The sequence below is a fragment of the Octopus sinensis genome, linkage group LG20 (genome assembly GCF_006345805.1).
Source record: "Octopus sinensis linkage group LG20, ASM634580v1, whole genome shotgun sequence".
Lineage (NCBI taxonomy): Eukaryota > Metazoa > Mollusca > Cephalopoda > Octopoda > Octopodidae > Octopus > Octopus sinensis.
In genome coordinates, this window is record NC_043016.1 from 31,878,374 (window position 1) to 31,894,107 (window position 15,734).

The 15,734-nt window shown below is 36.0% G+C and overlaps 1 protein-coding gene across 2 annotated transcripts in view; it reads right to left on the bottom strand.

Annotated features, from left to right (window-relative positions):
- Nucleotides 1–15,734, bottom strand: part of LOC115222572 — a 101,070-nt gene that overhangs the window by 48,359 nt on the left and 36,977 nt on the right. For both annotated transcript variants that reach the window (XM_029792848.2, XM_036511523.1), the window contains exons 4-5: nt 13,678–13,773; nt 4,579–4,648 (exon numbers count right to left, since the gene is read on the bottom strand). In XM_029792848.2, coding sequence (XP_029648708.1) covers nt 4,579–4,648; nt 13,678–13,773 — 166 coding nt within the window. The remainder of the gene's footprint in view (nt 1–4,578; nt 4,649–13,677; nt 13,774–15,734) is intronic.

Genomic DNA, 15,734 nt, shown 5'->3' on the forward strand with positions numbered 1-15,734 from the left:
AATTTGGATATTCATGTTGATGTTAGGAAGGGCATCCAGCTATAAAGACCCATGCCAGAACAGACAGTGAAGCCTGGTGCAGTCTTCAGGCTTGCCAGCTCCTGACAAATAATCAAACACATGCCAGCATGGAAAATAGATGTTAAATAATGATGACGATGATGATGATGATATTGGGGTAGGTGAAAGTTAAGTTTCTTTTCACCTCCTCAAATAGTGTTACAATGAAAACGGAGACTCAAGTCTTTGTATAATTCTTCTGAAATTTCTCATGATGGGGGTACTGCTGTACAAAAGGTCAACAGGAGAAACTGGCTTGGCCAATTTGACCTAGTTATAATGCTATTGTGTATGTCCTGCAATTGTTCACAATGCTCACATATCGCATCTTACAAAAAAGAAGTCATCTAAATTACAAATAAAGATATTTCCCACACAAACTTGTTTATCAAATTAGGTCCCAAGACACACTTACACACACACACACACCTGTAATCATTTCACTGTATACATACACACACTTGGAAATACACATGTACATGCGTATACATTATCACATGTAACCACACACACACACACACACATAATGCATATGGATGATGGATTGAATGAATAGGTGCTGAGAAATGAAATATGACAAGCCAGGTACGTTGAAAATAAGAAAAACAGGAACATGTAATTAGACAAAGCGTTAGAAAATAGTCTTCCCAAATATATGGAGTGGCTGAGGGGTGATTGTGAATATGAAGTTAGATAGAGATAACTAAAACCAGCTTGTAAAAAAGAATTATGTTTAATTGACTGGGACAATAATGGTATGTGTATACCAGGCCATCAAGCAAAAGGATAATTTGAAGAAATACAAAAATTCAATAGAATACTCAATGTTATACAGACTGAAAATAAAGTTTAAATCCTTTAGCATTTAAACCAGCCATATCTACTTAAAATGTGGAGGCGCAATGGCCCAGTGGTTAGGGCAGCGGACTCGCGGTTTCGATTCCCAGACCGGGCGTTGTGAGTGTTTATTGAGCGAAAACACCTAAAGCTTCACGTGGCTCCAGCAGGGATGGTGGTGATCCCTGCTGTACTCTTTCACCACAACTTTCTCTCACTCTTACTTCCTGTTTCTGTTGTACCTGTATTTCAAAGGGCCAGCCTTGTCACTCTCTGTGTCACGCTGAATATCCCTGAGAACTACGTTAAGGGTACACGTGTCTGTGGAGTGCTCAGCCACTTACACGTTAATTTCACGAGCAGGCTGTTCCGTTGATTCGGATCAACCAGAACCCTCGTCGTCGTAACCGACGGAGTGCTTCCACATACTTAAAATATTCTATTTGTTTTATGTTGAAACTGACCAGATCCAGCCTCTCACACCTACCCCACTATGTCATTCTATAACTAGACAATCAGATCATTGAAATCTCAAAGCTACAAGATAATACATGATCAATTAAAAACACTGAATAAATAAGCATCACATTTGATAGAGTGATTTGAACGCTTAAAAGGTTAAATCATTTTTAGCCCAAATATTCTATCCCTTTTTATGTTCAAACTGACCAGATCTGCCTTCTCACACCCACTCCACAATGCCATTCTAAAAAAATAATCAAGCGCACCATTGAAATCTCAAAGCTACAAGATAATGCAAGATTAATTCAAAACAATGTGAATAAATAAGCATCACATTCGACGGAATAATCTGAATGCTAAAAGATTAACCCTTTAGCGTTCGAATTAATATGTCAAAAGTAATCTTTATTCATTTACATTTTAAAAAATTAATCTGGTATTATCTTGTAGCCTCAAGAGTTGAAAGATGTAATTGTTTATTTTTAGAATGACATTGCAGGGTAGGTGTGAGATACTGGTTCTGGCCAGTTTGAGCATAAAATGAGTAGAATATTTGAGCCGGATATAGCCGGTTTAAACACTAAAGGGTTAAGAAAAACTATGGTGATTATTGTAACAATGTTGCATAAGAAAAGATAAATGAGAGAACCAAGAGTGACTTTCATTGTTCGTTGCTTGTAATTCCTAAGTTGAAAAATACACACACACACACATTTCAATTTTGGCTCTGGAAGTAGTGTTAGTTATAAAAATTGTATTTGCATAAAGCTTGATAGCTCATGTTCTATTTCATGCCATTAGGGAATGTCTAACGTACATTTCGCCATCTACAAAGATGATGCCCTCGCCTTAACGGGCTAATACAAATGGACCAGCACAAGATCGTTTTAGGAAGGATATTATCCAGTTAATGAAACACTTCGGACTTAGTATAACTATAGACACTAACCTGACGGTTGTCAATTTCTTAGACGTTTCCTTAGATCTTAATAATAATATTTATAAGCCTTATAGGAAGCCCAATGATAGACTAAGTTATATTAATGTAGGTTCATGTCATCCCCCTATAGTATTCAAAAATTTAGTTAAAAATATTAGTAAGAGGATTTCTAGCCTCTCATCTAATGAGGGCATCTTCAATAGCGTTGCCCCAGTTTATAATAAAGCTTTAAAAGATAGTGGTTTTAGCGAAAAAATAAAATATACACCTATCACCAGCCCAACAGTAAGGAAAAGGAATAATAGAAATAGGAAGGTCATCTGGTTTACGCCCCCTTACTCACCCGAGGTGGCCTTCAATATAGGTAAATATTTCCTAGCACTGATAGATAGACATTTTCCAGTTAACCATGCTTATAGGAAACTCTTCAATAGACACAATTTAAAAATTAGTTTTAGTTCAACTACCAATTTTAAAAACATAATCAATCATAACATACAAAAAACACAAGAAGAAAACAGCTGTTCATGCAGGAATAAAGAATTGTGCCCGCTAAATGGAGCTTGCATGTCCAAGACCATCATATATGAAGCTACCGTAAACTCTATAACCACTAAAGACACCGTTTCGACGAAGAAATACGTGGGCCTGACAGAGGGTAATTTCAAGGCCAGGTTCAATAACCACACTTTGAGCTTTAGGCACTGGAACAAAAGAAAAGCGACACAATTATCCAATCATATTTGGTCTTTAAGAGATAAAGGTGTCGATTATAACATACAATGGAAGATTTTGGCCAGATGTAAGCCCTACACTAACGGCAGCGGAAGGTGCGGTTTATGCGACATGGAGAGATGGCTTATCTGGAAAAGCAGCTTAGACCCTACCACATGTCTAAATACAAGGACAGAGCTTTTCGGATCATGCCCACACGTGACTAAATTTCTGTTACGTTTTTGGTCCCCTAAAGAAAACGGATAGAACATGCTTTCTGTGTTATGTCCCAAGAAGATTTTATATATTTTTATGTATTTTTATATAATTTTTATGACGAAAAATGCGAGCGATGTATAAGTACGCAGGCAAAGCAGAGTTATAACAGAGTAATTTCCCTTCATTTTTAACGGTATTTTTTCATAACGTTTTCAAATAGCCAGATAACCGAAGAGATGGTGTTGTGGATTTCCACTTCGGCATCTGAAACTCAGAGTTTTATCTTGACTACCGAGTAATGTAACATATTGTATAGATAAATTTCCTCTATTTACATAATATTGAGGTCTCTTTCTTTCTTTTGTTATCTTACCGTTTTATCAATATATATATATCTGTAAATATAATATGTGACAATTATTCGGTAGCCAAGATAAAACTCCGATAACCGGATAACTGAAGTGGATTTCCACCTCGCCATCCGAAACTCAGAGTTTTATCTTGGCTACCAAATAATTGTCACATGTTATAGTCACAGATAAATTCCTCTATTTACATAATATTGAGGTCTCTTTCTTTCTTTTGTTATCTTACCGTTTTTACCAATATATATATATATATATATATATATATATATATACAATGTGTGTGTGTGTGTGTGTGTGTGTGTTAATGCCTCTTTATTTTGATATCATGTGATAGTTCCAAGTGAAAACCGTTATGCAAGCAGTATCCTTTTGTTTCCAATCTCTCATGAAAACATATCTTACCACAGGGAAATATTACTTCACTTGGAAACAGAAGTGAGGGTTGGTGAGAGGAAGGGCATCCAGCTGTAGAAAATCTGCCTCCTCAAATTCCATCTGACCCATGCAAGCATGGAAAAGTGAACACTAAAGTGACAATGATAAACAACCCAACATACTATATATGAAGTTATTAATTCATAACTACATTGTATATTTTTATTAATTAGAAATGAAATCTAAGATATATATTTTTGTTTTTTTTTGATAAGCAAAAATTCATAGCCTTGATTGTGAAAATTGAATAAAATCATTAAATCATATATTTTATTTCTTCATGAGTAGAAAAAGGTGTGCTTCGTTGACTAGTTTTTAGTTAATTTGATCTTCACCAGAGAAGGAATACAGATCTTCTGTTCAGAAATTAAGGGCTTGCAGTTATTTTTACACAAATTAGGATTGTATTATACACATATCAAACTAAATGTATGGAGGGAGAGAGAGAGAGAGAGAGAAGGAGAGAGTTAAAATAAGTATAAGGAAATAAGTGAAAGTGAAGCGAGTGAGTTAAAACTGTTGAGATAACTGAAGTATACTTACTATTCATTTGTAGCATCCTCAAGAGTGTTACCATTTACACTAAGCAGCTGGTCACCAACTTTCAGCTGACCTGTGAAATTAGAAAAACATTTCAAAAAATTAGTTCACAGGAAGACCTACTACAAATCATTTAATGTCAGTTTTCCATGCTGGCAAGCAAGAGATCTACACCAAATTCTTCAGTCTGTTCTGGCATGGTTCCTTAGCCGGATGCCCTTCCTAACACCAACCACTTTACAGAGTGTAATGGGTGCTTTTTACATGGCATCAGCATTAGTGGTTTTTTTATGTGGAACCATTGCCAGAGCCTTTTATGTGGTACCAGCACCAGTGCATTTTTAAATTACAAAAACAATGATTTTATTTTACACTATCACCCTGCCATAAAATTATATTCAGATGCAGGTATGGCTGTATGATAAAACAGCCCATGTATTGATGTGGTTCTGGGCTTAATCTTCTTGCCTGGCATTATGAGCAAGTGACTTCAGTCATAGCCTTATGAGGAAATTTTGCTAAAGAGAAACTGCATGGAACCCTTCCAAACCTCAGTGGTTTTTTTGGTGGAATACTTAACCCTTTAGCATTCAGATTACTCTGTCAAATGTAACACTAATTTATTCACAGGGTTTTGAATTAATCATGCATTATCTAAGCTTTGAGATTTAGATAATGTAATTGCTTATTTTTAGAATGACATAGTTTGGAAAGTGTGAGAGTCAAGATCTGGCCAGTTTGATGATAAAACCTGTGGAATATTTTGGCCAGATATGACTGGCTTAACCTTTTAGCATCCAGATTACTGTCAAACATAATGCTTATTTATACACATTGATATGAATTAATCATGCATTATCTCACAACTTTGAGATTTTGATGATGTAATTGTTTATTTTCGGAATGACGTTGTAGGGTAGGTGTGAGAGGCCAGATCTGGCCATTTGAACTGGATATGAACAAATAGGTGTAGGAGTTGCTGTGTGGTAAGTAGCTTGCTTACTAACCACATAGTTCCGGGTTCAGTCCCACTGCATGGCCCCTTGGGCAAGTGTCTTCTACTATAGCCTCGGGTCAACCAAAGCCTTGTCAGTGGAATTGGTAGACGGAAACTGAAAGAAGCTGGTCGTATATATGTGTGTGTGTATGTGGATATATGTGTGTGTGCGTGTGCGTTTGTGTGTCTGTGTTTGTCCCCCCAATATCACTTGACAATTAAAATCAAATAGCATATGATAACACAATGTGGCAGTCTATGCTGTCACTTGACCTGTTAGAAATTGCAGCTAAAACTCTATTAACCCCATGACAATGGATTTTTATCAGACAACTAGGTTGGACTGATGGTAATTATTTCGGCTGAGATCAGCAATTAGCGCATGACTACAGTTCAGCATATATTTATGTCAACCACTTTAAAGCATGTAGTGTTTATTTATGTAAACTGAGCAGAACACTCCTGCGGTATTACTGCAGAAATAAGATCACTTGACGGTGTAAAAAGAATTTGCTGAACATGAACGAATTTGTTAGAAAGTCATAGTGGAAATGGTAGTGTAACTGCCAAAACTGCTGCTTTTATACTATTATACTCTTTACTCTTTTACTTGTTTCAGTCATTTGACTGCAGCCATGCTGGAGTACCGCCTTTAGTCGACCAAATCGACCCCAGGACTTATTCTTTGTAAGCCTAGTACTTATTCTATCGGTTTCTTTTGCCGAACTGCTAAGTTACGGGGACGTGAACACACCAGTATCGGTTGTCAAGCGATGTTGGGGGAACAAACACAGACACACAAACACACATATATATATACATATATACGACGGGCTTCTTTCAGTTTCCGTCTACCAAATCCACTCACAAGGCTTTGGTCAGCCTGAGGCAATAGTAGAAGACACTTGCCCAGTGGGACTGAACATGAAACCATGTGGTTGGTAAGCAAGCTACTTACCACACAGCCACTCCTGCGCCTATTATAGTGATGAAGTCTTGAACTGAGTTGGAAATATTTATACGAAAAGTCTAATGAACCTATCAGATTCCTTGGAATTTTCATGATGGCCTCTATTATTGATTCCATGTGTGATAGCGGATATCTATATCAACCGGTACACAAACAAGTACAAAACTGCAGCAGCAGAGAGCTGTGTATATTTTTGTCATCTGATTCAAAGCAAGTACACAGTGCATGTAAATTTACGTCAACCGATGTTATGGGGTTAATTTCTACTCTCCTTGTCTTAGAAAAGGACACCTGTAATAATGTGTTATAGGTGTACTATTTTTGAAAAACAGACAAGATTAAGATGGCTGAAGCATCTTTGAGGGAATGTCTTTTTGATCAGCAATAACCAAGGCTTTACCAACAATACACATCAGAAGCTAAAAGTTTGAAACTATAAACTGGTAACATGAAACATTACAATAGAAAACATGCACAACCAACAACTTCACTATTCATTCAGCTAGGTTACACCTTCCGAGAACAATAAGTTAATGTACTCCTATGTGTATTTTTAATGCAATTCTCAAATGGTATCAGTGAGATACAATGAGACAGATCTTAATCTTTACATTATAGGTTAATCCCGTCGATGGAACTTTTGTATTTTTTTGGTCAACCCAATTTCACTGACATGCTTTTTGTTGACTTGCAGCTAAGCTACAATATGCACACTCAAGATGACATGTAGTAGGATTGAACCTGGAATTCTGTGATTGTGAAGCAAACTTCTGAACTGTTTAACCATTCTTCATTAAGATAAGTACAGAGCCTCTATTCATCACTCAGTCTCATACATTAAGCTACCACATCTAAATGCCAGCCAATTCCTCAACTCACTTATGACTGACTGCTTGTCATTGTCACAATTTATTTTCGCACACCAATGAACAAAACAATACCTGCAGAAACTTAAAAAAAGCACAGTGGAACAACTTGTTTGTATAATTCAACAAAAATGATAAAAACCAATAACAAAGATATGTGCACAAGACAAAACAGGAATCACAGCACAGTTGTTTGGTCTTATAGAATTAATTGTCAAAATTTCACAGCCTAACAGTTTATAAAAAAAAGAAGGGTACATTTTATAAAGTAACCCTAAATGTACTTATGTCATGTCTGCTATGTGTGATCAGAATCTACTTAATCCCTTAGCATTTAAACTGGTCAAATCTGGACCAGATATTCTACCTATTTTATGTTTGAACTGGTCAAACCTGGCTTCTTACACCTACACTACAATGTCATTCTAAAAATATATACAATCACATCATTGAAAGCTCTGAGGCACAAGACAATGCATGGTTAATTTAAAACAATGTGAATAAATATTACATTTGACAAAAATTTTGAATGCTAAAGAGTTAATCAAAGGTGACCTAGTGTTAAACAAAAACATAAATAGTACAGTGCAAACAACGAACCAAGTAATGACCAAATAATGACAGAAACACAAGACATATCCCATAAAGCGATATAAAAAAAATACACTGTTAACTGCCAAATTATCACTGAAATATTCAAGTACAACAACTGACACTCCATTGGTTATGATAATGAGGGTTCTAGTTGATCTGATCAATGGAACAACCTGCTCATGAAATTAACATGCAAGTGGTTGAGTACTCCACAGATACATATACTCTTAATGTAGTTCCCAAGGAGATTCAGGGTGACACAAAATGTGACAAGGCCGACCCTTTCAACTACAGGTACAACTCACTTTTGCCAGAGGAGTGGACCAGAGCAACATGAAATGAAGTGTCTTGCTCAAGGATATAGCAAGCTACTAGGAATTGAACTCATGACCTTGAAATCACGAGCAGAATACCCTAACCACTAAGCCATGTGCCCTCGCTAATATTTAAGTAAATAGCAAACATAGTGACACCATACATAACAGGAATTAAACTCAGAATAAAGTAACTAAACAGAAAAGTAAATAAAGAAAATAAATCAGAGAATCAACAGACAAATGCCAACAATGGTGTCTAATACAAAATACCAAAGCAAGTCTTAAAGGAATTTTAGTAACATCCTTACATGTTCCAATATTAAATTTAGTGACATCTATATTGCATCATAATATCATAACTCTAGTAGCAACATCCACAAAGCATCACAATCTCTCATTATCAGCTTTAGTGGTATCACATATCATTATGATATCACAATATAAGCTTAAATAACATTAATACAATATCATGTTACAATACTGGCTTTAATAGCGACATCCACAAAACATCACTGTCTCACATTATCAACCTTAGCAGCATCACATAACATTATCATGTCTCAATATAAACTTTAAATAACATTCACACACACACTATTATGTTACAATATCGACCTTAGTAACATTCATACAACACCATTTTACAATATCGACATTAATTAATAATGACATTCACTAAAACATTACAATTTCACGCCATCAGCTTCAGTAATATCACACATAAAATTCACAACGTAAACTATTAATATTCACATAACATACATCATGATGTTCTAATATCAACTTTAACAATGTCAGAATACAAACTTCAACACCCACAAAACATCATGGTGGAGGTGCATGGTTTAGTGGTTAGGGTGTTGGACTCAGTGATCGTAACATTGTGGTTTCAATTCCTGAACTGGGCAATGCATTGTGTTTTTTTTTATCAGCTGGCGAAAATGAATAATCCAATGATACCAGTGTCTCGTTCAGGTGTGGAATATATATACATGTCAGAGAATCTTGGAAACTGATCAAGCCTTACAAGTAGATTTGGTTGATGTGACTGTGTTTGTCCCCTACCATCACTTGACAACCAATGTTAGTGTGTTTACATCCCTTGTAACTTAGAGTTTCAGTAAAAGAGAGAGAGAGAGAGAATAAGTACTAAGCTTACAAAGAATACAGCTGAAACTGGATCTGGCTCTGTGGTACAAATGTCTTGTTTTCAAAAGTTCTGAATTAAAATCTTTCACCAAACCTTAGTTACAATTTATGTTCCTAACACTAACTTAATGATAACTAAGTTATTTTACTAAATTCTTTGTTATATTTAAAATAAGTGAAAGAAATGCAGATCATCTAAAAATAAATATGGTAATGAAAGGGTTAAGGTGGTGCTCCAGTATGGCCACATACAAATGACTGAAACAAGTAAAAGGATTAAAAAGAATACACAAACACACACATGTGGGTGTGAGTGGTTGAGTGTATCCTTGTCTAGATATCATGTGATAGTTGTAAATCCCTACTGTCATACAAGCAAAGTTCTTCATTTCCATGGGGAAATATTATTATCTTGATTGGAAACAGGTGAGAGTGAGAGAGAGAGAAAGAGAGAACATTGCAAACAATAAATAAAATAAACATGAAATGAAAAAATCGTATAAATAAAAGCTTGTTAAAAACTATCTTGTTCTGAATATTTAAATTTGTGAACTTAGTAAATATTTCTTTCAGTAATTTATCATAGTTGTTTGCAAATAGCAAATTAAAAACTTGAAATGAAAACATTAAAATAGAGATTGAGAGACTTTGCAAATGAAAACGGAAAATTTCGCTGTTGCTGTGTCAATACCAGAAGTTGACATTGAGAAACCTTTTAAAAAGAAGTGAATCATATAAAGAAAGCAATATTATTTCACAGTTCTATATTTTAGAGATGAGGAATTATGTACATTATTTACATCATTTACATTTGACGGGCATTTGTCCTCATGTTGTTTGTTGTTAACACAACATTTTGGCTGATATACCCTCCAGCTTTCATCAGGTGTCTTGGGGAAATTTCAAACCTGGGTTCTCATTCCTAAGGTATTTTCTTTTCAATGTTATTATTACTATTATTATTCAGTAGCCCATGATCTTAAGCCCAAGATTCCAAGTTTGATTCCAGGCAGTGACCTGAATAATAATAATAATAATAATAGCATTGGAAAAAATACCTTAGGAATGAGAACCCAGGTTTGAAATTTCCTCAAGACACCTGATGAAAGCTGGAGGGTATATCAGCCGAAATGTTGTATTAACAACAAACAAGATGAGGACAAATATCCATCAAATGTAAATAATGTGGCAATATTATTTATTTTTAATAAAAAAATAAACTGGTGACCCTATTATGTATCCAAGGTCAAGTTATTCATGCATCCCAAATATGGAAGCAATTCACACAGCTGTTTTTGCATGAAAAGCGAATACACACATAAGTCTATTTTATATAAGATTATGTGATGTTAAGATAGTAACACACACACACACACACACAGAAGATGAGCTTCTTTGAGTTCCTGTCAACCAAATCCACTCACAAGGCCTGGGATTGTAGAAGACAACACACGTGCAAAATACCATGCAGTGGGATTGAACCCCAAAACGTGGGTTGGAGAGCAAACTTCTTATAACACAGCAACACCTGCATCATCATTTGTATAAAATGGCTTGTTCTTGTCTTGCAACTTGTTTATGTTCAGACAATGAGTACAAGTGTAAGTTTGCATTGTACAGGTAACAGCAGAGCATTTAAGATGAATAATATGGATGTCTGTATCATTATTATCATTTGGATGCTGGCATGGGTTAGAAGTGGTAAGCCATAGGTTCCAGTCTGATTTGGCATGGTTTCTATGGCTGGATGCCTTTCTTTACGTTAACCACTCCAAGAGTGTGTGGAGGCGCGTGGCTTAGTGGTTAGGGTGTCAGCATCATGATCGTAAAATTGTGGTTTCGATTCCTGGACCGGGTGATGTGTTGTGTTCTTGAGCAAAACACTTCATTTCACGTTGCTCCGGTCCACTCAGCTGGCAAAAATGAGTAATGCTGCGATGGACTGGCGTCCTGTCCAGCTGCGGAACACATATGCCATACAAACCGGGAAACCAGGCCCATGAGCCTGGCTAGGCTTTAAAAGGGTGCATTTATTTATTTATTTTACTCCAAGAGTGTAATGGGTGCTTTTTACATGCCACTAGCACGGGTGCCAGTTACACAACACTGACACTGGCCATGACTCAACTCACATTATCATGTTAATTAAAAGGTTTTGTTTTTACAGTCTTCTGTGGTTACATTTTTCTGTTAATATAAATTTTCTAAAATTCCAGTCAACTTTTAAAAAAATTTCATGTTAGGACATACATTTGTGTGCAGCAGAGTGCTCAGTTAGAAGGCATCATGGTATATCAGGAACAATAAATCAGCCGATTGGACAGAATCATTTGACTGACCACCTACATACACTTATCAATGAGCAGCCTAGTGCTAAACAACAACAAGAGGAAGAAGAGACAGAGCCAACAAGGGAACCACTACATAATTACTTAACTGCTAAAAATAGCAGCTAAATATCTCTCAAATAATACTCTCTGCTCGTCTTAAAAAATGACATGGATTATGTGGTTCTCAAGTTGCCTGCACATAGTATAAAAGATGTGCTGGTCGTGGCTGGAATGTCTTTGATCATAGGTATGCTTTACCAGGGCTGTCTTTGTTCTAAAGAATATAACACAAATAACACCAACAGACAACACAAACAACATCAAAGGGACTATGTGGTTTCTCAACTTGCTAGAGACAACAGCAAAATTTTCTTTACATCACAGCAGGTCTTCTTCGAAAAGATGGAAGGAAGGACAATACATAATGTAGTCCCAGATAAACTCTGAAGAGGATGGGGAAGTCATGGATAAAATGCTTTTGATCATGTTTGCTTGATCATAGTTGATCTGGGACTAAATAAGAAGAAGAAGAACAACAACAACGTAATGAGGAAGTCTCTATTTCAGTGGTTCTCAACTGGGGTTACCAGGGCCACATGTGACCTTCAAGCATCCTTCTGGTGGCCCTTGAAGGTCTTCCCTCTATAAATATAAATTTTTTTTTATTGACTTATGTTTGGTGCAGAACCCCTAAAAAATCCTAGTTTTGGATCTGGCCCAGATATTAGAAAGGTTGAGAGCCACTGCTCTACATGGTTGTGTAGTAGACCAGAAATAGCAGCCTCAAACTGCACTCTCTTATCTCAGAAGGGGACACCTTAGACAATGTGACCACTAAGTTCCCTGTACATAGGGAAAAACTTGGGGTGGCTCTGATTGAAATGTCTGATCATTGAGATCTGACTGATCAACATTGATCTGGATCTGAATAGCAACCAAATCACCCATTCATTATAGGTCTTGTTCAATTAGGATTGGACAACAGCAACAACAAATGACAACAACAATAACATAGAACAGTTTTTGCAATGCTCCTACCTCCATTTGGTGCCAGACAGAAGATTTAACTCCTATGGATGGAACAAACCAAATATTTATATATAGAAATAATGGTACAGAAATACAAGTTTTTGACATTAACTAATATTCACTTGAAAATGGAAAATTCTGGAAGCATTCCAAGTATTTACTACACTGTATTGTTGGGGGGAAAAATGGAAGAAAGGAAGTAACATTCTCCCATGACTAATATTTTGATATTTCCGTTTACGTATTTCCAATAACAACAACATCCCAAAGACAAAATGCAAAAGAAGTGAAAGTATATCAATAAGTTTTTAAGGATGAAACTTGAAAAAAAAAACAAGTTTATCTATTTCTACCATTTCAATATCGTATTGAAAACTAAAATACATGGTCTTCACTCATTCATATTTGGCATTTAAATGTTTTTAAAAGGAACTGCCAGGCAAGAATAAAACCAGGGTCTCTGTGTGTGTAATCATCATTGTCGTTTTAGTGTGCTCTTTTTTATGTTCTCATAGCTCAGATGGAATTTCTTCTGGTGGATTTTCCACGACTGGAGTTATTGTCTTTTAGATGGGTTGAGGACCATGTCTCACATGTATGCACTTGTTATATGCTAGACATTACAATAAGAAAAACTTGTACCTTATTTTATAAGACACATACTAATATTTAAATAACAGTACATTTAGCATAAAAATTGAACTTGTAGTATAAACCAGAATATGAAAAAAAATCATCTTTTAGCCAATAATTCTTTTTTAAGAAGTGGATATATTCGATCTGATTTAGGAAGTGGATATATTCTTCAAGAGCTGTTAAATATAAGCCTGCTAAAATAGTTTCAACATACCTTCTGTTTTTGCAATCCCATTAGGAAGAAGCTTCTTCACAAATATCCCGTGGGTAGTATCCCCATTCCGTGTAGTGCCACCAATAATTTGTAAACCTGAGGGTAAAAAAGATTTAAAATAAAATAATAATAATAAAAGCAGAAATTCAGGCAATAAGGAAAAAGTATTTTTTCAATACTGAGTAACAATTAGATATCTGCAAACCCAAGTTGATTTAATTTCCAGCAAACTATCACTTTATTAACTCCAGAAATATTTCACATTTCTTTCAAGGAGACTATCAGTATAATGACAAACAAACTAATGAAGGATTCTTATTGGTCATCAAAGAAGATTCTATACAGGGCTGGCCAACTTGAGGCCCGTGGGCTGCAGACTTTTATCTTGCAGCCCACTTGATACTTTTTTGAAATGCATTTATTTAAACAAACAATTTTAAAATTTTATCAAAAATTAATGATTGTAATGAAAAGTAAAAAAGAAAGATTCTCCTGTTCTTGCGACGATAATATTTCATGTTGAATCAATGATCATTCATTCCTTATTGTAATAATAGCAGGAGAAAGCAATATGTTTTCAAATCAAGTGGTTCTCAAAAAACTTTGTGATTAAAATGGCCTGCAATGTAATGAGAGTTGGCCAGGCCTGTTCTATGTGGTCACGCAACATACTAGAAAGAGCAGTCAATACCCTATTTTAAAACAATGAATACATTGAATAATATAACTATATGTATGGTGTGTATGTATTCACTGGATGTGCAATGTCAGTGCATGTATGGTTGAGTCTTAAGTGTCTTAAGAGAAAAATTGGGTGTAAGAGACATCAGGTGTAGTGTGTAAAGAAGAGACAATCTCTGTGGAGGGAACCCGCGAAAGAGGTAGGCCCAGGAAGACATGGGATGAAGTGGTGGAATATGATTTTGGGATGTTGAGTGTCATAAAGGCAATGAGAAGTGATTGAGGTCTTTGGTGATTTGCTGTGTTTGAGAAACATGTCAAGCTAAGTGAAGTTGTAGCCTTGGCCAGTGCCGGTGGCATAAAAAGCACCTGCTACACACTGTAGAGTGGTTGACATTGGGAAGGGCATCCAGACATAGAAACCAAGCCAAAACGGATGGGAGCCTGGTGCAGCTCTCCAGCTTACCATTTCCTGTCTAACCCATGCTAAATGGTGATGGCACACACATACATACTATTGAAGAAAAAGTGGTTACAGCTTGAAGGCCATTTACAACAGATCTGCTTCATCAGGACCTATGCAACAATGTGTACAATGAAAGGGAAAAATGAAGTGTTTAGATATTTATGTCTTTGTATGTAGTGAATCATGTTACACGAATTAAGTAAAGTGCTGCCTACTGAAACCAGAACAATTTTATGGAATATCAAATCTTGCTGAGGAATTTGAAAGTACCATAAATTTGAATAGAGAAACTATTTAGAGACAAGTTGGTGATTCCTTTTGAAAAACATTTTATCTATGTTACTAATGTTCTTAGCAAATTATTCTCAGTAAGTATTAATGGTTGTGGTAGAATTTCCCTTAATCAACACCTGCATTCACTAGGTTTAGAATATTATTTAATATTCTGCAATACATAGTAATTAAGGAAAATAAAAGAGTGTTGGGCCTCACAGGTGATGTGGCAGAGTTCCTTTTGAGCATTAGGCCTCATGGAGGCAAGTGGCCAAGCTCCTTTCAAGTGTTGAACCTCACAGAGGCAATGACCAAGACCTTTGGCATTATGTCATGCTTGAGAAGAAGACCCATCAAACTGAGCAAAATTGCAGTCATAGCAGATACCAATGTCATGCAAATGACACCTGTACCAGTGGCATGTAAAAGCACCCATTACACTCTCGGAGTGGCTGGTGTTAGGAAGGGCAACCAGCCATAAAAAACTATGCCAAATCAGACTGGATCCCTGGTGCAGCCTTCCAGCATGTTGGCCCAGTCAAATAGTCCAACCCATGTCAGCATGGACAATGGATGTTAAATGATGATGATGTGGCAAGCTGAAGGAATAACATTACATATCCCTTCACTGGCACTG